The sequence below is a fragment of the Astatotilapia calliptera genome, chromosome 10 (genome assembly GCF_964374335.1).
Source record: "Astatotilapia calliptera chromosome 10, fAstCal68.1, whole genome shotgun sequence".
In the NCBI taxonomy this organism is placed as follows: domain Eukaryota; kingdom Metazoa; phylum Chordata; class Actinopteri; order Cichliformes; family Cichlidae; genus Astatotilapia; species Astatotilapia calliptera.
In genome coordinates, this window is record NC_137431.1 from 28,628,794 (window position 1) to 28,656,731 (window position 27,938).

General features: G+C 40.0%; 2 protein-coding genes across 5 annotated transcripts; one reads left to right on the forward strand and one right to left on the reverse strand.

The window, feature by feature from the left end:
• Positions 1-949: 949 nt before the first annotated feature.
• Positions 950-24,499, reverse strand: gdpd4b (glycerophosphodiester phosphodiesterase domain containing 4b). 4 transcript variants are annotated; one of them, XM_080307602.1, is made up of 16 exons: positions 24,370-24,499; positions 13,625-13,811; positions 11,758-11,861; positions 11,485-11,578; positions 9,573-9,632; positions 8,248-8,346; positions 8,044-8,137; positions 7,435-7,580; positions 6,933-7,015; positions 5,248-5,398; positions 4,383-4,607; positions 4,089-4,246; positions 3,858-4,005; positions 2,809-2,891; positions 2,614-2,693; positions 950-1,113 (listed from the first exon to the last, which is right to left on the reverse strand). In XM_080307602.1, the coding sequence occupies exons 2-16, from the start codon at positions 13,778-13,780 to the stop codon at positions 1,022-1,024; spliced, it is 1,773 nt and encodes a 590-aa protein (XP_080163728.1). In that variant the 5' UTR covers positions 13,781-13,811; positions 24,370-24,499; the 3' UTR covers positions 950-1,021. The 4 variants fall into 4 exon arrangements, with proteins under 4 accessions (XP_080163728.1, XP_026038061.2, XP_026038060.2 ...); XM_026182276.2 differs by lacking the exon at positions 24,370-24,499 and adding an exon at positions 16,520-16,927; XM_026182275.2 differs by lacking the exon at positions 24,370-24,499 and adding an exon at positions 14,833-14,989.
• On the forward strand, positions 23,112-27,665 carry LOC113030645 (aquaporin-11-like). Its single transcript, XM_026182279.2, has 3 exons — positions 23,112-24,949; positions 25,413-25,529; positions 25,802-27,665. Exons 1-3 carry the CDS (start codon positions 24,361-24,363, stop codon positions 25,906-25,908), a joined length of 813 nt encoding a protein of 270 aa, XP_026038064.1. The 5' UTR covers positions 23,112-24,360; the 3' UTR covers positions 25,909-27,665.
• Positions 27,666-27,938: the final 273 nt, after the last annotated feature.

Genomic DNA, 27,938 nt, shown 5'->3' on the forward strand with positions numbered 1-27,938 from the left:
TGTATAAATTGCAACATTTTAATTAAAAGTAATCTCTTACAAATACAAATAGGTATACTCAAAGATTGAGCTTTTTACAGAAAGCTATTTGAATGCAAAAATGATCTTATTTGTGATGTTTAATTTAAAAATGTGTGCATACATTATCAGTATTTATTCAGGTTCTAACATACACATTTTAAATAATCAAATGTGTTAAAATGGTTGTTTGTGAAATGTAACAGGCAATTATAAGCACTCAAAATCATACCATACACCTGTGACACTTCTGAAACAAAATTTTCTCCATAATATTTTAGCGCTTCTTAACAATGTATATTCTACTCAGTTAATGCTCATTAACTGTAAATTAGTTAAGTGCAAGTTTTTATAATGTGGTCCTATTTGGCTCATTTTCAGCTCCACAGTTTAGTTGTTGTTGTAGTTACTCTGTTAAAACATCTCATATGCCGTTTTAGCTTCATCCCATTTAAGCCAACTGTCTTCTGACTGGCTTCCTAAGACAAACAGAAGGTTTGAACAGCAGGTGGGCTTACCTTTTGTGTCCTAGAATCTAGATAACCAAATTAGTATCGATGATTGTTTCTGCCACTGAAAAAAAGTTAGCATGTTGAGCTAACCGCTCTGGAGTCTGAGCTTTTGGCTTACATTACTAGCGCGCCTGATTATTTGACACTGTTTAATACAGCTCAATATAAAGAGTTTCTCATTAATTTAAATAGAGGAATATAAAATCAGGTTGACTAAAACGGCCCCTGTGGGAAAGGTTTAACAAGTGCCATCTAATAAGACACTGGATTTTTGTTAGCTTTAGCCAGAGCCAGGCTAGCTGTTCCCTTGTGTTTCCAGTTATTGTGCTAAGCTAAACTAAGCTGCTAGCTGTTGCTAATCATTTTAAGTCTAACGTAAAATTATTTAAAACGCTAAACCAGATAAATCAAGAGTGAAGCATTGTTTCAGACACTTTAATTCATTAAGACAGTTTTTCGAGGTTGGCAGTGTGTGATTGGGCTTCGAAGGCTCAGCAGACATAGTGCTCTGTTACAGCCGCCAGGCTGGGCATCCTTTCCGCTGCTGAGTTCCCACTGGAGACCGACCAGATATCACTCAGCTCTGAGAGAGAAGATATAGTCAGAAGAAAGAAAAATTAGCTGTCCATAAGTCAAAATGTTGGGTTTTTAGCCCCATAAAGCCTGGACCAGAAAAATCCTTCTGGAAACTCCCATTTGCATATATGAATTTTCAGTTTTTAAGTTAAGTTGCTACATATGGCAATTTTATGCACTTATATCCTCATAAGACGAGTCCTATTCATTTATATCCGCTGTAATGAACATTTGTTTTTGGTCTATATCTTTTGACTTAATTGAGCCTAATAAGTCCTGATGATGTGCTCTATAGAGGACATGCTGGTTTTTCCAATGATATCTCATGTTTTTGGGTGTCCTCTTTTAGCTTCAAAGAGGCAGGTTCTCAGGATATGATACACATATTGTGGCAGTGGGAATTGATTTATCTGCAGTTTGTTTGTTTGAAAAAATGAGTCCAACCTAGCCTTGTGTTCTTGGAATACTTTCTTAGTATGAAGGTAAAAGTTTGTGTGGCTTCATTAAATATACTAAAGTTGTCATAAAAAAAAAAACCCACCAATCAGCTGATTCTGAGGGGTTCAGATGGGAGGTACTGATTGACTTCATATAGAATGAAAGATGCTATAGAAAAGGTCATGGAGTTATTAAAGGGTGTATTAAACTATAAAATTAACTATAAATTAAAAATGTAAAAGTAGTTTTCTATAATTTAAGGTGGCATCTTAGATGTTTTGGTTTTTCTGACCAAAAGTTCAAACACCCCCATGAAAAAAATTTAAATCCTCATTTTTTTCACAAGCTGGAAACATTATATACACACACACTTGGTTGTGTTTTTTTCTTTTTTCTTTTTGCTTGTTAACATTTTCAGTCCTCTAATTCAGTCCTCAGTGTGAAACATCAAACCAGCTCCTTAAACTACAGGAGGTAGATGAGAAATAATCACAAATCACACTAATTCCATCACATTGTATTAACACAGGACTCCCCAAAAATGTTTTGCAACTGTGAAAAACAATTGTTGATTTATAATCATTGCATTTGCATTGCAAATAAGATGTTAGACCTGTTTGTTTTGCACTGATTACAGTGTACGTCTACTTCCTCATCTCATAATTAAACCTTTGTGAAAACCTATACTGTAAGAAAATAAATCAGTTTAAGTCTGTAAACAACCTTATAATGGCAATTTCCCAATATATACTATATTACATTTTCTACATGTATAAATACAAAGTGCATAGTTCATGACAAATTCATTTTTTATTGATAAATTTAACCAATCTGATGGTTATATTTCCATTTAGTTGATTCTTTATTTGATGTATTTGTGGGGTTTTAAACACCAGATTCTTTATATAAGTACAGAAAAAAAAAAAATCATTGTTTACTCTCAATGGGGTGATTTTAATTTAGCCTAGAGATGAAAATGTCTGTGTGCATCACATATCTAGACTCCAGTTTTCTTCTAGTTTTTTTTTTTTTTTTTTTTAAGTCTGACGTTTATTTTATGGTAAGTTACCCTTTTTAAATTTGCTGTAAGTGCCACCTTCCAACTTGATCCTGCTGCCCGTGCAGAAGGCCAGTTCTCTCTCTCTCCATCTGAAAACACATTTTCATCTTGATAGAGAGCGAAACATCGCGATTACATCAGAATACAGGTTGGATGTATTGGATGCGAGGTAGGTGTGTGTGCGTGTGTGTGTGTGTTTTCCACCTGTGGAAGAAGAAGATAAGGAGGATCAGCACAAAGGACATCAGATCAGTAAGAATCCACATCAGTTTGTACTCATCGGGACTCTGAGAAGCAGATCAGAAGAGACCGTATGGAAGTGAACAGGTGAATATTAATATCTTTCACACATGAAACAATAATAAAAAGGTAACAGATAAAACCACAGTTCATTTTATCATTCCTTTTATCATCTTGATAATTACTGCAAATTCCTGTGATTAAATATGGTTTAAAAGCTTCCCTGATAAAGCTTGTAGCACTCATTTCTACCACAAGATGGTGCTGCAAGTTAAAGTAACCAAGCACTTAATCGACCAGGAGGCCTGCCGGCTGTAGTACTATAAAAAGAAATATCAAGAGTTAATCAAAGCCGAGAACACACTTGAAAAGATTTCAACACCTCTCTGGTAAAGAATTGCCCAATGATATGTAACAATGTGTATTATAACATAATTTAGCATGCTACAGATGTGTTTTAGTGCTTTAGATGACTAAATGATGTATTAAAACAGATATAAGAAACAAATGTAACAACAAAAGCAAGCAAAACTTTATTTATGTAGCACAAGCTCACGATATACACGGTGTACGTTGTGTTTTTACAGATAAAAAACATAAAACACTCAACCGCAGGATACTTTAAAACACGCATGCATGAACAATTATTAGAACCTAAAAATTGCAATCGATTAAACAAGCAGGAATAGGGTAAAATAATAATTAAAACCAGAAACTGGACTACTGAAGGTTAAATAGGAGTTACTATGAGTTTGGTTTAATCCCTGATTATACTGGATGACTGATGTGATTTGGTAGGTTGCTTCAGCAGCTTGGACCATAAAAGGTAAAGCCCCACTACATGATACTACAACCGCACCTCATCCAAACTACCTCAAAATTGGTACCCTTACTCCCCACTCCTAACTATATGGTATCATCACTAGGTCAGGTGTTTCAAAATAAAAGCATCTGCAGTAAGAAAGAGAGAGAACAGGTTGATGTCAGACATGAAGCGCATTGCTTGAACTTACCATGATAAACAAAGGGGAACTGATGGTGCTGAGCAGCTGGGGGGCGTTAGTGGTGACTGAATGCACTCCAGCACACCAGGCTAGAGAGTAGAGCCACGGCTGGCTGATCACATACAAGTTTGTGGTGATGTTTACTGCAGTGTACTCCCTACACACAGGAGAGGAGAAAGTCATGAATATTTCTAAACTAAGGAGGATGACAGTATAGACACACACACACACTTGTGTTACCTGATGAGCTCAGCAGACATGGAAGTGTAGTCCAGGTTGAGTTTGACGATGTGGTTACTCTGGAGCTCCTCTAGAGGGAGCCGACTGCCTGAAGTCTGCTGGAGCTCAGGATCGAGTTCCTGGACCAGAGCTCTGAGATTTGATGGCAGCCAAAGCACCTAGATATGGCACGCAAGCAGTGTTACCTACTACTCACTCACAGTAACTGCACTCTTTACTCTTTTCAAACGGTAAAATGCTAAATTACAACATTTCACAGTGGAGTCTGGTGATAGAGAAATAAATAAGCCTCACCTGTGAGGAATGGATGGATGATTCGTTCTGGATGACCTCGAGCGTGCGCTGGATCCAGGTGTCTCTGAAAGGGTGATCTCTGGGTGGCCGATAGAGGTCGAAGATCACGAGTTTGCCCGTCTGAGCTGCCAGCTGGAGGAAGGCCTGCAGGCTACAGACCGACTGGTTTCCAGCTCGCTGTCGGTCGTCTGCGTTCAGAGAGCCAGCCGTGCCAAATGGGTTGTGCTGCAGGGGGTGACCATCAATAACCAATCAATACAGTGATTTCATATGACATGTGATATGCTTTTCATTGGCCAGCTGATTTTTTTTTTTCCCCATTTTTGGCTGTTGTCATGAGGAATTCATTTGTGTCCAAACATGCTCAACTCCCTCCTGTAGTTATAGTAACACTCTTAAACCTCGAATATAGTAAACAAACAATCTTTTTTTTTCTTTTTTAGCATTTCATTACATCCGTACATCCATTTTCTGCCACTTATTCTAGTCTGGGCCAGGGTTCTCTCTCCCCAGCTACCTCCTCCCGCTCTAACCCTCTTCTGGGACGCATTTCCAGGCCAACCAAGTGATGCAATCTCTCCAACATGCCCTGAGTTTACCCCAGTGTGTCAGGTAGACATGCTCAAAACACTTCAAATGGCTTATTTGAATAGAAAAGATTAGCAGCTGTGCTCTGAGCCCATCTACGGCAAACAGCAGGTAAAAGAATATCAGAGAGGTTATTAGCTGACCCCTCAAACATGCAGTGAATAAAATCAATAATTCTTCCTTATTTTTTTAGAGCTTTTTTTCTTTGGTTACATTTTTCAAACATCAGAGAATAGCTATGACTATCATGGGAAAGGTCATTAAATGGCAGACTCACAGACAGGAACCAGTCCCCAGCGTTCAGGCTCTCCAGCTCGTTCCAGGTAAACCTGGCAGCTGGAGTATTGGTCCGGTTTGGGAAAACTTCATGGATGTTGGTCGTCCGCTGCAGAGTGTAGTCATGCATCAGAAAAGGCACTCCATCAAAACTACAAGGACAGGACAACAGTATGAGACTCTAAATGGGGCAGGGAGCTTTTCAGAAACAGAAAAGTCAGCTTGCCTGAAAAGTTATTGTATTTAAAGTTTAATAGGGTTCACTGAGACCTGGCTAAGTGCTTGGTCTTCAGTGAGCATGTATGTAGAGAGCTACTGGCTCAAATGCTCAAATTCTTTTATCAATACTTTACATTCACGATTACACAAACTTGGGGAATTTAAAATGCCAATGAATTCCTCAAAAAGTCGATTATCATTAGATTTATTGGATACTTTGATTCTTATTCTTTATACTCGACTTTAATAAACAATATTTTTTGTAAATGTAAGGGATAACACTCATAACAGTAGTTTATTAATGAGTGACGTCCAAATCAATTAAAAAAGTTGCCTAAAGGTTCTTTATATTGTAAGGTAAAGACCAATAATACATAGAAAACCCCAACAATCAGATGACCCCCTACAAGCAAGCACTTTGGCGACGGTGGGAAGGAAAAGCTCCCTTTTAACAGGAAGAAACCTCCGGCAGAACCAGGCTCAGTCAGGAGCAACCGTTGGCAGTATCTCTTTGGATCTCATATTGAATGTACCAGTGAAAATATACCAGATTTGGAATCTACTTCAGATCTTTTATCTCCCTAAAAGGACGAGAACAGCTCTCACCCATGATACTGCGTATCAGTCAACTGTCCAATTGCAAAAATGGAGGACTGCGTTTCAAAATGGATCTAAGCATTAAACAGTCTTGAATGGTTTTAAATCTGAGCTGGTTTAGAGAAGCAAAACTACAAAAAATGTCACTGGATCTGACTGTATTTTACACATAATTAAATACCATGTGGTAGAAAAGTGTCCGCCACAAAAAGAACCAAAAGTAATAGAGCCAACGCTGCAGGAATCAGAAATGTTATACTATTAGATAAAGAAGACTGTGGTTCATTGTTGCAGCTGTTGCAATTAGAAGTTCACATTTTGTAACGTTAATCTGAAATCAGATCAGTCATCAGCAGAAAAAACACCACAATTAACAGGAAGTGAAACAAGATGGCAAGACATCCACAAATGTTTGGTCACATGATCAATCGAGACAGTCGTTGGCCACGCCCACTGTTGATTCTGCAGCATCTGCGTATTTGGTTGCGGTTTTAAAGCCACGTTTGTTTCTATAGGACATTTTAAATAACCCCAGCTGACCGAAGTGCTGAACAAGTTATTCAAAATATACACTTTACATAACAGTTACTAAATGAGCAATAAATACAGAACAAAAATCACACAGAACAAAGTCAATAAGACGCCGTTTGCATAATAAAGCCCAGGGTGCTCTGCTCAGAGTTTTGAAAGTGTTTTACAATAACTGAGACTGTGCAGTGATTATGTGAAAAAGTAAGCTGCTGACATGTGATTGCTTTGTCACTTTGCAGCATGTTTTCTAAATACTGTTTAGGCTGCATTGCACTGGGCTCTCAGGGCCATTGTACCATAATTGAACACACATGCTTTCGCAGAGAGCTCCTCGCTGACCTGATGGTGACATCCGTCTCCAGACTGTCACACCCAGCCTCCACCGCCTTCTCAAAGGACATCAGGGTGTTTTCTGGAGCGAGCTGCAGAATGAGATCAACAGAGAACAGCAACTTGCAGTAGCAGTCAGTGCATGCGGGGGACTTTCTCTCAGCTCTGAACAAAACACACGAAGGATGTGAGCTTCCCTTTGTTTTTGTGTCAGTTCAGGGCCTGAGCGGTGCCCAAGAACATATTTCACATTACACTCATTTATGTTGTGTCACATTCAGGCTTAAAACTCTTTTACAGACCAAAAGGTTTTACAACAGCATGTAAAAAATCCTTTCCTCTCATGAACAGTAACTGTTTGTTTAAGAAAAGAAAATCAAAATCTGCTTATTTCTGTTACAAAGAAAGAAAAATTCTCTGTTTTACTTTGTCACATGTGACACTAGGACAATTGAAATACTGCTGCTCTCTCACTTTAGTGTACAGGACTGTGTACTGTGTTTTTGCTCACCATAGGGGCTCCTCTGTGGCCAATGAGAGCCGGTGCAGGGCCCAGGGTTCCCTTCTCTTTGATACAAGGAGAATACAACCCGAGGGGAATCAAGTAGAGGGACAACAGGACGGTCAGGTACACGGCCATGATCAGGCCTCGCCGTACTAAAACACAAACACACAATATAAAGCATAAACACGAAGAGAAAGAAATTAAAAACAACTGCTCCTAACTAATAAATGAAGGAATCTGTGTGTGTGTGTGTTTTTCCCCTCAGTATTTTTCTAACCTGCTTCACAGTTCGTGGATGTATAGGTGAGAAGAAAGTGTTGTGAGGTCGTTTGGATGAGTTGGAAAATCCCAGTAAGACCATCAGTTCCTGAAATACTCAAAGTCACTTAAGCACCTTTACATGCCTAAATGCACTGAGTTGCTCTAATGTAATTGGTTAGTTGATCAGTTGTACCTAAGAAAGTGTCTGCTGAGTGTATTTTGCCCATATTGTGCTTTTCTTGTGTTTCTTGAAAACTTATTTTTCAATTTACTTTAAATATGAGTTTTTATGTTTATCATCTTTTCATATATCAGAATAAAACCAAATATTTTAAAAGCATGTCTGAGACTCACCCGTGCTTTTCATGCGAAAGAAATGCAAAGCAACAGGCCAAGCCAGTGATGTCATCAGTAAGACTCCGCCCACATGTAAGAAAGGTGCTGTTACCTGGTCATGAACAAGAGGGAAAAAAAAAAATCTAGTTAAATCTAACACGAGAAGTGGAAATCATAGACACACAGAAAAAGTTACGTTAAGGAGGAGAAGAAGAGCGTCACCTGGAAGGACAGCAGCAGCGTCCTCCATTCTTTACTCCACAGGTTGGACAAGACGGCCATGGCGATGACGGAGACCGTCAGGCTCACCAGGATCCCGATCTGCAAAAAACAGTGTCAACGTGTAGAAACATGAAAAATGTTTCATATGGATAGAAAACATCTTCATTTGGCGACACTGACTAGAATTGATTCATTCTGGTGATTTTTTTCTTTAGCATCCAGTGAATAAAACATCCTAATAAGCTCAGAGAAAAGAATTAGCAGGTCAATTTTAAGGATAATGTCTGGGTGAATATAAGGAGAACAACAAACATGGATAGTATAGTTTTCCACTGTGTGTTTTTCTATCCCAGTATGTTTTTACTGCACTAGCAGTGTGTTTTTTCAGATGGTTTTTCATGGTGGATTAGAATCTGATGGTGTTTTCCACTGGTTTTGAAAAGGTCCCAAACACCACTATGGTCAAATGCAGCCTAAACCATGACCGAGCATCCACTGTGTTTTAAATATAGCTGAAGACACTCGCTGTTGTCTCTCTATCCTGACCTCCTCTGTACTTACTGACGATTTGAAGCAAAAATGTATCTCCATCAGACCTGTTGCCACTAATTTTCAGTCCAGCTCTTGTGTAATGTGGCATATCTCAGCCTTTTTAACCTTCCTTAAGAACGGCTTCGTTACGGCCATCTTTCCACTGAGACTTTTTCTGATAGACTTCAATGAGCAGTCGATGAATCAACCGAAGGTCCAGATTTCTCTCTCTCTTTTTCCTACTTCTTAAGGAAAAGACTTTCAGACACGGAAACTATTTTATCTTTGGAATTTTTCATAGATCCAGGTAAAGTAATGGGGACACAAATAATATGCTTTTGCCACAGGCTGCTAGTAACAAAGTGTTAAAAGATATCATTTAAAATCGGTTCTTTTATGTGTAGATACTAGATCATCCCCATATGTTAGGTGATTTTACTGTGCTTGAATGATTCATAGGTCCATGTTAAGTGGCTTAACAAAAAATAAATGAAATCCCTGTGAAAATGTCAGGTCAGCCAGCGTTCAAAGAAGAATTTTGAAAGACCTTCAGAAAGCCTGAAGAACTATTGCCTATGACCACTTTAGTAAAATTAACAGAGAAAATAAAGAAAAGTCCCTTTAAGACTGACAGTAATTATCCACCATAATTACTGTGCAGAAATTCATGTCTGAGCTCAGAATTGTATTTGAAGTCTGCAAACAAAAATCTATGAAAAAGCTGCTGACCAGTTCCAGTGACACTGCATTGACCCGACATTCCATAAAAACTATGAGACACATCACTGAGTTACCTTGTGGCTCCAGTGTAAATAAAGCTTCTGGCCCTCTGACAGCAAGCACACAGCCAGCAGCTGCAGAGACAGAAAAGTACAGACAAAATAAACTTGGGAAGAGATGATGAGACTTTCTGGGCAAAGCCTGAGCTAGTCTGAGGAATAGTTCAAAGTCTATGTGAGATATAGTTAATAAATGCATTCACCAAAGGGCTTGCATTTCTGTACTGGCTTTAAAATTCCCATAATAAAACTGACTTTTGTGCTCAGACAAGCCTGTTTTGTGCTCTTTGTGTTCTGGTTCTGCACTATTTTTATCATTAACTGTAACGTTCCTGTAGCACACGAAACAGGAAAGGACATAAGATAACAACATAACATAGTGGGCATGGTTATGGGTTAAAAGATGAGCACATAAAACTCCTCTTGCACACAGGAATGTCACATGAATGCATAAGGGCGGCGCTTGGCAAAGTTTAAAGCAGCCAGAGCAGAGTTTATATAAAAACCTGACCTCTCATTGCCTTTGTAAAACTGCTTTCACACTTATGATCTGGCCAGGTTCTCATGAGCTCGTCGATTTAGTAAACACACAAACAGTGAATCTTGTTTCTTTTAAATTTACAAACACCCACTTAAATTTTGAAACTAACATGTATTTCATCTGCAGATGAAGAAAGTGTTACATCAGTTTGGAGTTATATGTTGGAACCATTTACGCACTTGCTTTCTAATCTACCACTTCACAGCAGCTGTCTCGAGCAGCTTTATGTTGTATGATAAAGACCCTGCAGAAGCCCTTTATGGTTACAGTGGGGAGGAGCTCCCTGCTAACAGGAGGAGGTCTCCGGCAAAACCAGGGACTGATTGTTGGGTAAGAAAAAGAAAGGCAAGTTGCATGACATAACTAGACTACCTCACGGAAAGACTGATAACCACAGTTTCACTGGCCTGTGGCCGATTTATGACTGATTTCATGAGCGTGCCTTTGGACTGCAGGAGGAAGCTGGTCTACCTGGAGAATTCAAAGTACTGGGAAAATATGCAAATCCCAAACAGGAGCGATTAGTGACCTCAGAAGCGTGCAGAAATGTTGATAGGTGTATTTTTGTACTACGAACAGGGCTTACTGGCAGGCTTACTGGTTCCCATGTTTCCACTCTTAATGACTAACAGCCTCCCAGCTTTTCCTGCATATTTATGAGAGCAATAAGAAATTGATCTCTTGCATAACTCTGCAGCAAAGCAAAGGTGTCAAAATGTCAAAGTAGCCCAGGAATGAGTGAAAACACCAGCATAAAACTGCTGCGGGGTTGCAGATCAATCGATTTCCCATGAATCCACTTATGGTGGGGGGAGGGTATGATTTGTGGGAGAGAGATAGGGTAGGATGGTTAAGGGCATGGCATCAGCTGGGGTGAGTGGTACACCCAGAGTGCTAATTATTCTCTCTCCCTGTATAGTCGGTGCAGGGCCTGAGGATGAGGAAGTGAACAGAATGTGAATGTTTCAAATCTGGGCGGCTGCTGGCGCGAACAATTGCAGTTACAAGTTACAAGATAATTTCAGTGATGGTGGATTAAATATATACAATATTTAAGTGTTTGCTTTCATTTTTCGGGTTTTAAACAATCGATCAGTTGCTTCAAATTTGTGTTTGAAAGGAAATTACTAAAAGTGATTGAGGTTCCTATTTTAATGCTGTTGTATCAATAAAATATAAAAGAGAACTTAAATGAACAATCTGTGGTTAAAAAAAATAAATAAGACTTTTTTCTAAAAAAAACTTTCCAAAAACACTACAAAATAAGACAAAAAAAGCAACAGTAAAAAGTTGACACCACTTGGATAAATTATCCAGTCAGCTAAAAAGACAAGTAGAAGAAATCGAGATGAGAGATGAAAAGCCAATGCAGCGTTTGTGTCTCACCACAAGCACTGTGACGTAGGTGAAGAAGACCACAGCGACAGCCAGCAGCACCACAGACCACGGGAACCAGAAGCCCAGGTTCCCGAAGTTAAACCTTCAGCCAAATGAGAGGAAGCACAACAGACATGAAGGCAGAAAAACGTTTGTTACATGTTCAGTCAACAAAGACATATGAACGTAAATTTAGCACCAATGATTCCTGCAGCAGATTAATGTGAACAGCTCTATGTTTACCTACGACAGTACTATAAGTGCAGGAGTCGCTCCACCCACCAGTCAAAGTCATTGTAGTCATTCTTGGCTTGTCCCCAGAAGTAGAGGAACAGCAGCGTCAAGCAGAAAGCCGCCACAAGCACAGCAAAGCTAGCACCCTCCAACTGATGACAGAGGAGACAAAACAATGAGAGAAATTTGTTTTTGTTATTCCCCGAGTTAAATCCAGCCCCCCGCACTGTTTACTGCTCTGTTTCCGTGGCATTTTAAGACTTCCTCTGAGTTTTACAGAGACAGAGGAGCTCCAACCGACAGCTCTGTTCAGCATCAGCACAATAAAAAAGCGAAATGAAGTTGTTTAACTGTAATGTCTGAAAATTATTTCTCATTTGGTGACTTTTACAGTTGTAGAAATGCAAATACTGAAATCAATAACTGCAGAAAACAAAACAAAGAATCAACATCACCCTTACCTCATTTCCTTTTATTGATTTGTTTCATCTTCCTCCAACTGTAGCTGACTTATATTCTCCCACAACGATTTATTAGTGTTTTTTTTCCTGTTTGCTGTTTGGTTTGACGATAAAATTCATGTTGCTGACCACACGTGTCTCTAAATTTAATTATTCAGCATTTTTTTTCAGCATATTTTGAGTGCTTTTACTCCTCTCTTTCCAAACACAGCATCTCAACTTTAGATGGCTTTAGAAAAAGAATTGGGTGCACAGGTTTCAATTTTTGAGTGTGTTCCTCTAACCCACAGAGTCAAAAGTATATATACCAGCTCAAACATACACATAGACTCCTACTAATATTTGGTTAAATGTCCATTAGCAAGTTGTACCTCGACTAGATCCTTTTGATATCCATCAACAAGTTTCTGGCACAATTTTGGGTAAATATTTGACAACTCTTTTGAGTTCATTTGAATTTGTTGCACAGACCTGGCTTTTAGACATAGTCCACAAAATTTCAAAAGGGTTGAGGTCGGGTCTCTGGGAAGGCTGTTCCATCCGGCTTTATCCCTTCCAAAAATAGTTTTGTTGTGCGTTTGGGATCAATGTCCTGTTGGTTGTTGATTTGAAGTGAAAGTGAAGAATTTGGAGGTTCACTATTCCAACCACTGCACAGTCCCCAAGCATGATGCTACCGCCACCATGCTTGACACTTGCTACAGTATTCTCAGGTTCAAAAGCCCATGACAGGGATGAGCCCTGGTGGTTCCTGAACATCCTAACCAGTTTACTCCCATTTGAAGATCACAGTTTGGATCTTCTTCCAGATCTCATATTTTCTTGCAGCTCCCTATTATTTTGAGTATTCATCAATCCATTGAGTGCTGTCAAACAAATCCTTTTTATGCTCACAACTACCAACTGTAGTCAATCATGATCACCAATTAGAAGTTAATAGGGCTTAAAGGACACTGTTGAACCTTCAGGACCACTTATTCAAATATGTGAGTGTATGTATATATTTGAGCCTTTGTGGATTAAGAGAGCTTTTTTCCCTAAACCTGAATTTTCTATTTACTCCGGTTATCTTTGTCTAATATTAAAATTTGATGATCTGAAACATGTAAGGGTGCAAACATGCAAAACAAAAAATAAGAGAACAGGAAGGAGGTACATGCTTTTTCAGAGCACTGAATGACTCAAGAAAGGAAAGGGGGCCACAGAGACGACTTACGTATAGGGCCTAGAGTTCTGTGCTGATTTCTTATATTCAATCTTTAAAAAATAAATTCCAAAACATTCAGTTTCCCTGGACTTTAAATTTGGTAGGAACACTAGAACTTAAAATAAAAAAAACCCAAAACACTGAAACTCCTGTAAACTTAACCACAGTATGATTCATTAATTCCAATGATAATAAACAGATGACTTTGGCTGGAGCAGAAGTGGCTCTTGTGTTGCTGCTTCCTGACCTTGTTGCAGCAGCAGCCCTCAGGCTGACTCCTCTTGTAGTGTTTCCACTGGCAGCCGTACAAACCAGCCAAACATGACACGAAAGGCTGGTGCTCATAACGTTGCAGCAACTTCACACGAAGGCTACGAAACCACTGCGACAATGTAGACGCCATGGCTCATACACACACTGCCACAGCCTCCATCCTGCTCCAACGCACACAGAAATAAGAAAAATCGACTAAGACAACCAGACAAATTCAAATCCAAGCTAAAACATCAGAAAAGAGGCAAATCAAGTAAAACAGGTATAAAACAGAGGCTAAAAGGGTCTTAAGTTTGCATTGAAATTGTCCAATAGCTACTAAAGCATCACTTTTAGGGTATATTGTGGCATACAATGTGTGCAAGCTAAACCTGAGCTATTATTTACTGTCTTTTTGTTTTGTTTTGTGGTTTGTTTGGTTTTTTTTTTTTTTAATAGGATAACACTGAGAAACCGTCTAACTCCTCTGGGCTCAGCTCCCAGAAAGCTAAAGTTACACAGCTCACTGGTCGGTTTTGTCCATCACTGGCAGGCTTCTTCACATATGATACTCAAATGGGTCATTATCACTACAGGAGAACAAAGAAAGCCTCACTAGTTGTGTTTTCCCCCTTTAAGACAGATTTACTTATAGTGCGCTTGTGTATTGACTGAAATAAAGTGAAGACAGATGAAACTGATTCAAGTATTTAAAAAAAGAAACAATTGTTTCCTGATTTCAGCATCACTGGCATTTCATGGCAGATTGTCATGGGTCCACTTCCTGGAAATCATAAAACATGACATGACAAAATATCCACCAGTCATCACGAAACTAAAGACAACCAACCTGGGATTATGGTGCTAAATCTTGCAAACTTTTAATCAGACTCAAATCTCACTTTTTTGATTCACTTAACACTTTCCTTCGTGTGTTGTATCGTGGCCGAATTAAAGATTTAGACTATTTCATCATAAAAAGTGCTAAATGAGTAAAGCACACTAAGCGCGTTCGCAAACCAGCATGAAAATATTAAAATTGTACATTTATTTAACGCACTCTGGTGATGAACGCTCCATAAAACAAAGAACGGCACCTGAGGACCTGTTCAGAGCTCAAGCGAGCAGCGGATCGTTACAAAAACACTGTGCAGCTTCCACTTCAGCCTGTTTTTTGTTATGTCGTAAGGACAGATCTCCTACCTCCAGGCCGGTTCTCCCTCCGGGTAAACGGCAGAGAAGAAGCCGCAGTGTGCAGTCGTCCGGAGCAGATGGCCTCGGAAAACGGGTCAAGTCAGCGGGAATTACTAACACGGGGACCAGGGGAAAGGCCCTGCCTTCAAAAATACAGGCACACACGTCTGCAGTAGGATTTTACCGGTTTTATACAATCTTGTGCATTATTTTTTCGCCATTTAGCTTTTATTTACACTCCATAGCGAGATTTTATATGTATCGAGAATATTTAGTAAATATTTGCAAGTATGAGGCAACAGAGCGGCTTTATTTTGAAATTAACACGGAAATGAGAAGATTGTAACTGTTCCTCTGCTTTACTGCTGTTGATGTCCTGCACCTCTGTGTCATCCACCGCCACCTGTTGCCGCAGTCGTGGAAAGACACTGCGACCATCATCATCGTCGTCGTCATCCCAAGGAAAGCTTGGTTTGCAGGCGGGCTTTAAAATACACGGGTCCCATAAGCGAATAGATAAAGAAATAAATGAACTATTTCTAAACATTTATTTGGGCAGTTATTGTAAAGGAACTCAATTCTATTTTGCGTCAAATCACAACAACAGTCGCCTCAAGGCGCTTAATATTGTGAGGACCCAACAGTAACACAGAGAAAACAGGAAACCCCATCAATCAGACAACCCGCTGTGACCAAGCACTTAGGCGAAAGTGGGAAGAAACCTCCAGCAGAATCAGGTGAGACTGGTTGGGGTTGAGGGGAGGAACACAGGACAAAGACATGCTGTGGAAGAGAGCCATAGTTTCATAATAACTCATAATAAAATGCAGAGAGGTGTATAAACACATAGTGAGTGAAAACGGGTGACAGGAGAAACACCCAGTGCATCATGGGAAGTCCCTAGCAGTCTAAGCCCATTGCAGCATAAGTGAGGATTTGGGGTCACCTGATGCACCCCCAACTATAAGCTTTGTCAAAAAGTAAAGTTTTAAGCCTAGCCTTAAAAGTAGAGATGTGTCTGTTCTAGGACCCACAAGCAAACCAGCAGTCTGAGAGCGAAGTGTCCTAATGGGGTGATACAGTACTACAAGGTCATTAAGATAAGACGGCACCTGATGATTCAAGAACTTGTATGTGAGGATCAGGATTTTCAATTCTATTTTGGATTTAACTGGAAACCAATGAAGAGAAGCCGATATAGGAGAAATATGCTCTCTCTTTCTAGTCCCTGTCAGTGCTCTTGCTGCAGCATTTTGGACCAACTGAAAGCTTTTCAGGGAGTTTTTAGGGCATCCTGATAATAACAAATTACAGTAGTCCAGCCTAGAAGTCATAAATGCATGAAATAGTTTTTTAGTGTCACTCTGCATAGAAGTGAAAATGTATGCTGTGACTTCTAATGATACTGCCTAAGAGACACATGTATAAATCTTTAATTTCACAGGTCACTGAAAGATCAATCCGAGTCCATCCCAGGCTACTCCGGCTAGCAATGTTACTGGTATGAAAACATCTACTATCCACTATAATTTAGGTGATTCATCCAGTTTCATGTCAGAGATGGGGGTCTCAAGAAAGACAAACCCACTATTTATTGTTTAAGTATTTTATACATAAAACTGTACAAATAATCAGCTTGTTTTACATTATATGAAAAAAAAATGAGGAAACCATGATAAATGTTGTAAAGACTCACCTTTCAGCGCACTCACTCACTTCACCAAATTCACCTTGTTTCTTTTCCTCACACTTGATTGGGTCTGGTGCTTGCCCTTAATTGCACTCACCTGTCACACATTATATAAGGACTGCACTCACCTACAGCTCACTTTCACTCCTCCTTTCCCACATGGGTGTCAGCTGAGGTGAGTTTTTGTTTGGGTCTCCTCAGTTCACGTATTATTCTAATTTAATGAATGACTTACATCAAATTTTGTTTCTTTTCAGAGTTAGCAGTCCATGTGTGTCCTTCAATACTGATTATTCAGTTAAATGAGAAACCTGTAAGTGATTGATGACTTCATTCTCATTCTGATCAGATGAGCCCATGATGGTAACAAGCTCCCGCTTCCTCTGAACCACCTCCTCCTTACAATAAACGACAAAATATTAACAAACAGAAGAAAAATTTAGGTGAGCATGTTTTTTTCCTTTCCAATATCAATGAACAGTCTTGGAATATCTGTATAGCTGGTCATCTGTTTGCAAACCTGTAGAAATTCAGTTATATTGATTTTGCATACGTTCATAGCAGTTGCTTTAAGGTGCTTTAGTTTTATTAAGTGAACAATAGATGATCTTTGAGCAGCAAGTTCAGTGAGGGTCAGGATCTGCTCCATCTGGAGGTGAAGGTAAAGAAGAGGAAAAGAGCACAGACCTCACGAGAGAGAGAAGAGAAAAATTTAATGACAAATAGATGGCATAAAAACACTAGGGGAGTGACAAGAGGAGAGTCCTTCAGCAGCACAACTAAGGGGTGAATGCATTCTGAATACGAGAGCAGAAAAGGGGAAAAAAATCATCCTGAATCATCCGGATTCATTTTTTCCTAATGACACAGTTAACAGTCTGTACAGAGTTTTCATCGGATTGCAGTGCACCCCCGAGTCTGGTCATGCTTTCCATCTCATGCTCTTCCGCCCCCTGAATGGCTAATGTGTCATCTCTCCGGTCCAGACAGGAACTCTGCTTTCTGAATATCAAGTGAAGTTAAAGCCCAAACAAAGTGATTCCTTCACTAACATCTACAGGGTGGGCCATTTATATGGATACACCGTAATAACATGGGAATGGTTGGTGATATTAAAGTCCTGTTTGTGGCACATTAGTATATGTGAGGGGGCAAACTCCTCAAGATGGGTGGTGACCATGGTGGCCATTTAGAAGTCGGCCATCTTGGATACAACTTTTGTTTTTTCAATAGGAAGAGGGCCATGTGACACATCAAACTTATTGGTAATGTCACAAGAAAAACAATGGTGTGCTTGGTTTCAACGTAACTTTATTCTTTCATGAGTTATTTACAAGCTTCTGACCACTTATAAAATGTGTTCAATGTGCTGCCCATTGTGTTGGATTGTCAATGCAACCCTCTTCTCCCACTCTTCACACACTGATAGCAACACCGCAGGAGAAATGCCAGCACAGGCATCCAGTATCCGTAGTTTCAGGTGCCAAAGATAAAAGTCTAAGGGGGTCAGATCGGGGGAGCTTGGGGGCCATTCAACTGGCCCACGACCACCAATCCACTTTCCAGGAAACTGTTCATCTAGGAATGCTCGGACCTGGCACCCATAATGTGGTGGTGCACCATCTTGCTGGAAAAACTCAGGGAACGTGCCAGCTTCAGTGCATAAAGAGGGAAACACATCATCATGTAGCAATTTCAAATATCCAGTGGCCTTGAAGTTTCCATTGATGAAGAATGGACCCACTATTGTCGTACCCCATATACCACACCAAACCATCACTTTTGTTGGTCCAACAGTCTTGGAGGGATCCATCCAGTGTGGGTTAGTGTCAGACCAATAGTGGTGTTTTTGTTTGTTAACGTCACCATTCACATAAAAGTTTGCCTCATCACTGAACAAAATCTTCTGCGTGAACTGAGGGTCCTGTTCCAATTTTTGTTTTGCCCGTTCTGCAAATTCTGTGCGCCGATCTGGGTCATCCTCATTGAGATGCTGCAGTAGCTGGAGTTTGTAAGGGTGCCATTTGTGAGTAGCTAATATCCGCCAAAGGGATGTTCGACTAATGCCACTCTCCAGTGACATGCGGCGAGTGCTACACTGTGGGCTCTTGCTGAATGAAGCTAGGACAGCCACTGATGTTTCTTCATTAGTGACAGTTTTCTTGCGTCCACATTTGGCAAATCCAACACTGAACCAGTTTCACGGAACTTAGCAAGCAGTTTGCTAACTGTAGCATGGGAGATGGGTGGTCTCGTAGGGTGTCTTGCATTGAAATCTGCTGCAATGACCCGGTTACTGCGTTCACCAGATATCAACACAATTTCGATCCGCTCCTCACGTGTTAACCTCTTCGACATGTCAATGGCTGTGAACAAAGAGAAACTTGTAAATAACTCATGAAAGAATAAAGTTACGTTGAAACAAAGCACACCATTGTTTTTCTTGTGACATTACCAATAAGTTTGATGTGTCACATGGCCCTCTTCCTATTGGGAAAAAAAAACAAAAGTTGTATCCAAGATGGCCGACTTCTAAATGGTCACCATGGTCACCACCCATCTTGAGGAGTTTGCCCCCTCACATATACTCATGTGCCACAAACAGGACTTTAATATCACCAACCATTCCCATGTTATTACGGTGTATCCATATAAATGGCCCACCCTGTACACCCGCAGATAGAGCTTTGTTTACATGAACCTCTTAAAGCAGATAAATAGCTGCTTTTACACCATAAACAGAATAAATGTCTAGTAGTTCATCTTGTTTTGCTTGAACTTTTATTCCCACTGGGTGGGCAGACTCCCACTGCAGCTGCCGGACAGACTTTGTAAATATTAACAAATTCTGCACAAATAGGAAATGCCAAGTCAGGCAGATCACAAGCAGCAGCATGTGAAGGACAATGGTAGAAATAGTCTAGTTCAATTTAACATAAAGAAAATGTAAGAGTGTAAAGCAGCTTGAGTTCAGCCTTTATATAATGTAAAGCGGAGGTTGATGAGATGTTACTTAGCAGATTTTTTTTTTTTAAGTCAAAGTTCATTTTCTTTCCATCGCTGAAATGCTAATCAAACAGTAATTAATGGATGGAATAGCTCATTTTACATTCCAGACCAAAGCAGCAGCGGCCCAACTAATCCCACCATGGTAATAGCACTTCTGTACTGCAGGCCTGAGCTTTTACAGACATCATGTGAGGGAGCGACACGTGAGGATGCAAATGTCAAATGCAGGGAAACTGGTCATTAAAGTCTATTTGATGTCCAACACTGCAAACTTCCTCCAGGCATTCATTGTTGCTGCCCATCAAACTAAAATACGTTCAATTGTTTGGATCTCTTGATCGGATGAGTTACGGGTTTTTGGATCATACCACAGCATCTCAATTAAAAATCAGTCCTAACCTTAAGCCCCAAAAGGTTGATTCTGATATAAAATAAAATAAAATGCATTTTCAAAACCATTAAGAACCAGTTAGAAAAATGGTAAGGACAAAAAATATAATTAGACAATTTAAAAAAAAAATCATGTATAAAACAATCTGCATGTATAAACAATAAAATGATCTTATGGATCGCAGGGAGTCACGTATAACACTTAATATGCAAAATGGAAACAGATTTCCAGCTACTAGTCAGGAGTCCAGCAGAACCAGATGAAATCAGGTAATTGGTGCTTTGTTCAGTTTAACATGAGCTGCAGTAATCTAGTGTCAGTAATCTAATCTGTGTCTTAACAGAAAAGAATAACTGCATATTGTCTGCATAGTAATGTAAGAAATGCATACAAAGAATGTGTCCAGAAATTCATCCCCGAGGGTCACTGATGAGGCCATCCATTTATTAATATGATTTCTGAAATATTTGATAAATATGATGAAACGTCTTTTTAAAGAAGTGTCAGAGAAACCAATCCAACTCCAGTCTGTCAGAGTGAATGGTATGATCAATGATTTGACTGGAATATATATGAAAATGTGTTTTTGCCCTCAACCACTCCAAGTAACTGATGGGCCACAGCTTTTGAGGATTTTAAAAATTATTAGAAGTTTGGAAATGGGCCTGTAGTCAATGCTTTTTCTTTTAAGTTAACAGATGACAGTGGCTGTTTTTAAGTAATCTGGCATGCACCCAGATGATAGATAATAACTCCGCATCCCTGGTTGAAATGTATTTTTGATGCACCATTAGAAAATGTATACTTCAGGCAACTTGCATGCCTTTGGACTCTAAAGACACTGCAGCACCCGAAGGGAACTTCTGATATTAATTTTCTCACATTATTGAATGCATATAGAAAATTGTATCACACTGTGTGTAGGCTTTTCTTGCACAGAAAGACAAATACTTGGCATGTTGAATAAACCTACATAAATGATAATCAACACCAGACCCTGTCGATGGTGTTAAACAGGAACTGATGGTTGTGCCTATTATTGCTAATCAAGCTAGAGAAACGGGATATTCTTGCATCTTTTAAGTCAGTTGAACGAGGTTAATAACTACTTTGTGTGCTGGTAGCCCACATGGAGGTTTTTTCCATCTAGGTTCAGCTTTTCTGCTCTCTCATCTATGATGACAAATATGATCATTGATCCAAGGTAAAAGAACGACTGGAGCAAATTTGGATTTTAAGGAGGCCACATTATCAAGAGCTGCACAATTAGAAGAATTAGATTAAATGTAAGATCAGATGAAAGCAGATTTCAGAACTTTGAGAATTCAGAGCGGGATTTAGGAGGCTGCTGATAAACAATGGACCAAACTAATTCTTTAAAAATTGTTGGGTGGACAAAGTTCCACAAGGGGGCAGCAATCCCCAGCCAAATCTGCTTAATACAAAAAAATAAGGAAATAGTTTAGAGTAAAAGATTTATTGGACAAAGATCTGCAGTTAAGAAGGCCAATAACTGTTAAACTGTCAGGCTGTGATTTACAGGGCACAGGAATGAAATTATTAGGTCCGGAAGTAGAAATGTGATCATTTTGCCCTTATTACAGGGATTGGTAAAATTGGTATCTGAAGAATGAGGTTAGTGAGTTACTAATTAGAATAATGGGCAATGATTATGGCTGAGCATTATGGTTGTGGACACAGGAGGCCTGTAAAGGGAGCTAGTACAGAAAACCGAAGTACAGCTCACCACGTGAGCTGGAGAAAGGATAGAGGGATGTAGACAGACGGTATATTATTACTGTCTGTCTGAATTATTACTTATTATGCAAATCTTACATCTCAATGTCAGTGTACTCCATTTTTATATTGCATTAGCGTAACTGCAGCCACCTGGAGCAATTATCCAGTGTTTTTGGGAACACTGGGGGCAAATATTGATAATGTATACTTTATTTATTGATCCCCGTGGGGAAATTCCTCTCTGCATTTAACCCATTCACTCCTTGAAGCAGAAATAAGCACAGCTGGATAGAATTATTACTTAAATTTCATCTATGCAAGTCTTACATAGACATGGTCAAGAGGACCTACTGAAATTCAATCTAAGCATCAGAATGGGGCAGAAAGGTGACTACACGTGGCAGGCTGGTCTGAGTATTTCAGAACCTGCTGATATGCTTGGCATTTATCCAGTGAGTGGCAGCTCTCTGGGCAATGGCCAGACCACTTTGAGCCAATAGAAAGACAACAGTCTGAATGCACAACATGTAGAACCTTGAAGCAGAGGGGCTACAGCGGCAGAAGACCACGCCAGCAAAAAGAAAAGCTCAAAGGCAAGTTCACCGACACTGGACAAAAAATGTTGCCTGATCTGATGGGCCTCCATTTCTGCTGTGACTTTTGGATGGTAGGATCAGAACTGACCTGTTTGGATGGGGAACAGGAGATTAACATCGTGCATGTTCACCTGATGAATCTGTGTGTGTTTCAAAGAACGTTGCTGAGTCTATGTCAGGCACTAGCGTGGTATACCAACTAAAGTGGCCAGTTAATATAGGTCAAAGGATGCTGTGCAAACAGAAAACCAGTTTTCATGACTGTTGAAAACTTCTCTCTTACACAGTAACACCATATCCATAAAACATGGAACTCCCCCCTCTACATGTAGAGGATCACCACCACTGCACCCTGGATATTAGCACAGGGTGTATGAAAGGTGCTCCAATGCCTTTCTCCTGCTACAGTTCATGTGCACACACCTGCATGATGTTTAAAACCTGTCAGAACAGGTTTTCAATGAACTGTCTGATTTCCGATGCCTCTGCCTGAACTTCTCACTGGTAGCGAGGTCAAATGTTAAGCCCTTCAAAATATTTACCTCCCCATTCCTGATTTGACTTTTCAAAATAAAGCATGGGTTCCTATGGGACACTAAAAATAACTCGAGGCCAAACAGGAAAATTAATAGTCAGCAGGTCTGGGGTGCACCCCACCTTTAACTGTGTCAGCTGAAGTAATTCCACCCTGCCTGTTAGTGGAGGAAATCATGCCTGTTTTTTGTTTTGTTATTTAACACTTTGTAGACAGAAATGGAACCAAGCGCTATAAGGAACAGACCAGTTCGTAGTTACAGAGGACTATGAGTGCCAACATGAACAAATACATTGTTAATTAAATGTATCAATTAAAACTGGAAATATTTAATTAAATTGAATCATAATTATATATTTAATCAATTTCCCATTGTAATTTGACGCATTTTATTAAATATGTAATTATACGTTTATTTAATTCGTTTTGGCACTCGGGGCCCTCCAAAGTGGTGGACATTTAATGTCATTATTAATCCAAAAATTCTGACTTGCAAAAGTCCATCTAAAGGCCAACAAAGAGACCGTTCCCACTCACATTCACGTCTAGGGCCAATTTAGAATCACCAGTTAAGCTAACATTCGTGTCTTTGGGCTGTTGAAGGAAGCCAGAGCAGTGTGTGAGTATAGTTAACTAAAACTAAATCTGCTGCTGGTAATTTGACTCATTTTTCTGGTTTTGTACAAAACCTCGCCACATATTGGAAAAGCATTTCTTACAGAAAGAGCATGGAACTATGTGCCTTTACAGGCATGTGTGGTGTGATCAGCAGGAACATGAACTGCATAGAAAGTTACAGCAGCAAAAGAAGAGGACTGTCCCCACGTTTGAGCTTTGAATGGGAGAAATGGTGACTGCATCATATCTAAAGAGAGACTCGGTGAAAACAGACTCGATACAGAGATCAGTCATGTTTTACAATGTTTATAATTAATATTCTGTGTTTTTGTGCTTTTACCCCTTTTTTTTTTTTTTTTTTTTTTTTGCATTTACATTACATTATACAGATTTTAATGCTGTCACAGGTATGTGCCGGTTTTCCTTTGTTTAGATTTTTTTTTTTTTTTTTTTTAAAGAATAATACAGTAAATTAGAACTGCGTATTGTAAAACATCGAATTACAAACTGAAAGAGAAAGTGCCCTCAGGCTGACTCTTGTAACCGGTTTGATAAGGATGCTTGCTGTGAGTAATCCCGCCAATCACTGCAGCTCCCCATTTATTGCCCACTTTTAGTAGTTGGCCTTTAAAGTCACTGTGGATTTATCTATTTCTTTTTACCACGAAAACATATTACACCTCTATGGAGTTTTTTTTCATGCTTATATTCTGACTGAACATGTGGAACAAAGCGGTGTCTCGCTGGCACTTAAGTATTTTGACTCTAAATACTTTTAATTATCAGGCATTCAAATCCCCACTTTTATTTTGAAGGCGGTCTCAATCCGTGCGCCTTGACGCAGCAGCGTGGATCAAGTAGACTTTACTCTGACAGATAAGTCCGGAAAGTTGACCCCGTCACGAGGAGCGGCTTATGCATTGAGGTCAGACCGTATGGGGCAGTGAAGAGCCGGGAGATGACCTACCTGTGGGTTTCCGTAGCGGTGCTGGGGGTTTCGGTGCTCCTCAGCGAGCTGATCCGCTCCGCAGCGCGTGTGTTCCCGAGAGATTACCGGATTTACCTGCTGGAGGCGGCGTCCACATTCCAGCTCTGCTGCTGCACGCATGAACTCAAACTGCTGGGAGACTCGGCCCACCTGGAGCTCAGTTACGGCCTGGCTCTCACCTACACGGTGACTCTTGTCCACTTGGTAACTTTCCAGGACGCGACCTGTAACCCCACCGCGGCTCTAGAGAGTGTGTGCCGCGGGACCCGCAGCTTAAGAGCGGCCGGCGTCCTCATTATGCTCCAATTCGCAGCTGCCGTCGCCTCGCAGTCTTATGTCGCCTCCGTGTGGTCGCAGGGTCTCTCCGACATTCACCTGCAGCACCAGAGCACTGACTTCAGGTGCTTCGATCCCCTAGGCGGGACGCTGCTGGAGGCCGCGGTGGTGGAGCTGGCCTGCGCCTTCGTTTTCCAGGCTGCCTGCATGCACGTCCACAAACTGGACGAAAGACTCCAGGTGCACTTCATCGCTGCTGTTGTAACGGCAGCAGTTTATGCAGGTGTGTTAATGAGGGGCACTTCCTACTCTTCACAAGTCTAAACAAGTAAATGAAACCCCCTTTAAATAGAAAGGGTCACAGTTTGTGCCCCGTACACCGCACAGACCCGGAAAACTTTTTTTTTCTTTTTTTTTCTTTTTTTTTTTTAATGTTAAGAACAATCCTGCACATGAATACTGGCAATCACCCTGCCATGGTTTCTGTCAGAAACATTGTACTGTCCTGGGAACCACAACATAGACCCACAAGAAATCAAGATCTAAACGGCACAACTAAAATACTGATCACAATCCTACTAAATCCAGAATTTAAACCATCCTGTCAGCCTTTGTTCTTGCAAAAGTGCAATTATTAAATGCAGCAAGCATGCATATTTACCCTCCTCAGCATGTGGGTTAAAAGTGTAGATGGTTCCATGCCCATAAAGTAAATTAATTATTCTTCCATCTTTTGTTTTGTGCAGGTGGAGAGATTTCCGGAGCCGTTTTCAACCCAGTATTGGCCTTCTCAGTTCAGTTCCCCTGCAGCGGCCACACCTACCTGGAGTACTGTTTTGTGTACTGGCTGGGACCAGTTTTAGGTAAGCAGCAGACTGGAGTCCACTCTTTATGATCTCATGTCCACTTTTAGATGTGAGTGTGGTATTTGTTGTCTTTTCTAACTCTCGGCAAATAAGATAACTGACTAAGCGCTCAGGACCGACCTGCTCTACAAGCTACTTCATGGTTCGATTAGGATGACTGTCCTCTAAATAAAGAAGCTTGGCCTGTCATTTAAATGCACGACTCATACCTGACATATGTCTGCTTGTTGTTACCAAAATAACTTCCTGTGTCTAACGTGTGTGTGCAGGCGTGGTGAGCTGCATCCTGCTGTTTGAGAAGATCATCCCTTTCCTGTTTGGTGGGAGTACCGTTGGGCTGGACGTTCCTGTCATCCAGAAAAAGAAGACCCAGTAGGTGCGAGGGGGAAAAGCAGTGCCTGTTTTATTCCTCATGTCTTAACGGATAACAGCAGCACAGCCAGCTTTTGTTTTTCTTTTGTTATTAATGCTGCACTGCAGGGTTGCCTCACCTTCAAAATGTCTGTGAACACATAAAAAAACAATACACACTGTAATGTGTGGGTACTGTCAGGGTAAAACGCACTTTTACTGTCACTGAACAGCAAATGTCAGCTAAGATGTCAAATACACTGTTAGAAAGCTGGCAGCTAATCAGAACACAAAAGTGGCTTCAGTTTCTCACTAAAAGATGACAAATGTGCTTCATACAGAGGCTCAAACCTGCTGTTAAAACACTATTTTAAATGTTAAAAATAACATATGCATTCTGTGGCTTAAGGTTGACCTAAAATCTTAATTCTTCTTTCTTCATGTGCAATTAAATGTTAGCTATAATACCACTGCAGCTACCAAAAAGCATAAATTTTCTAGTTGCCCTACATTTAACAGGAAAACAGCCCTGGATATGCACGGTTAGTGCCATTTTTATCAATAGTTATTTTCATGAATCTTAGTCTTAAGATTTAAGCACAAATATTTAAAGTATTGCCAAAAAATAACGTGAAAATTGTCATAAGCACAACAACGATGAATGTATGCACTATTAAGCTGAATGTATATTTGTGCTTATGTCATCGCACATGTGACGAAGCTGAAGAACAACAGAAGCGCACAGATTTTAAAAATACGGACAGAGCACAAGCAGCTAAGTGGTTAATATGCAAACAAGTAGGTGTGATGGTGCACCTACTAAAATGTATCTTTTTCTCTATGAAGTCTGGTAGATTCATGACTTTAATTATTTATGCTGCTCCCTTATTTCCCATGAGCGTCACCACAGCGGATGGATCCGGCTTGCACGACCCTTCCATTTATTTTGGTTTGGCACGCCATTAGGAGTACAATAGCCTGGGTCTGTTCTGGATTGCGGGAGCCACATTCCAAGCTTTTCTTAAGCTTGATATCACTGATATCAGGACATGTTTTCAGAGGTGTGAAGAAAGATCCCCGGTTCGAGACCAGAAGAAGACTCCAATCCATTTGAGGTTGTGCCTGGAAGGTTATTCTGTGTATGGATCAGCTGTGGCAATCTCTCGTTAATAAGAGAGCAGCAGAAAGAATTTAAGACACATGCAGCCACGTACAATCTCCAAATGCCATAAAACAACATTATAAAAGTGTTTAATTCACTCTTATTGCCAAACTGGGTGTTGTTGGAGAAAAGGACTGCAGATGTTTGGTTTTATTAACCATGTTTTCAAAGCCTTAAACCTTCAGATGTCTTGCTTTTCTACTTCATGTAGCATGTTAAAGAAAACTGGACCTCAGTTGTAGGACATGCTAATGGTGATGGTTGGTTTTGGGTGACTAAACCTTTGATCTTTTATTGGTTTAATCTCACGTTTGGCTCGTTAACGCGTCTGTCTGGTAGTTTACTGTATTTAAAGGTTCAGGTGCTAGAATTATACTGTATGTGGTGCTGGTGGGACTTTGGTGTTTTATTTTTGGGGCACAACACTGAATCTGAAGTAAAGACAATTGATCTTAAAAAACTTCTACAGTGCCAGTTTCTGATTGTAAAACTGGGATAATTATTTTAAATAAGAATGTGGTTAAAAACATTTGTCTGTGAACAAAATGTATAGTGGTTTTCTATAATGTTGTAATTTAAATGCAGTATTTTGATTAAAAATATGTCTGAAAAATGTTAAATGCTGTGTTTTTATTGGAAGGTGGCAGGGAAGTTTCCATGCAGACATTCGTGGGTCCTCGGATGAGGAATTGTAGTCATTTAGATCCAATTTGAGGATAAATACAAAGACTAGCCAAACAAAATCTGCCTAGAATGTGTGTAGTGTAGTTTATATATCATACATACAGTAAATGTGTCATTTGGGGTCTTTTCATCAGTGAAACACACAACCAAGTGACGGTTAATCTCCTCTCTCTGAGGTTTGGATTATCAGAAACAGAGATCCAATAAAA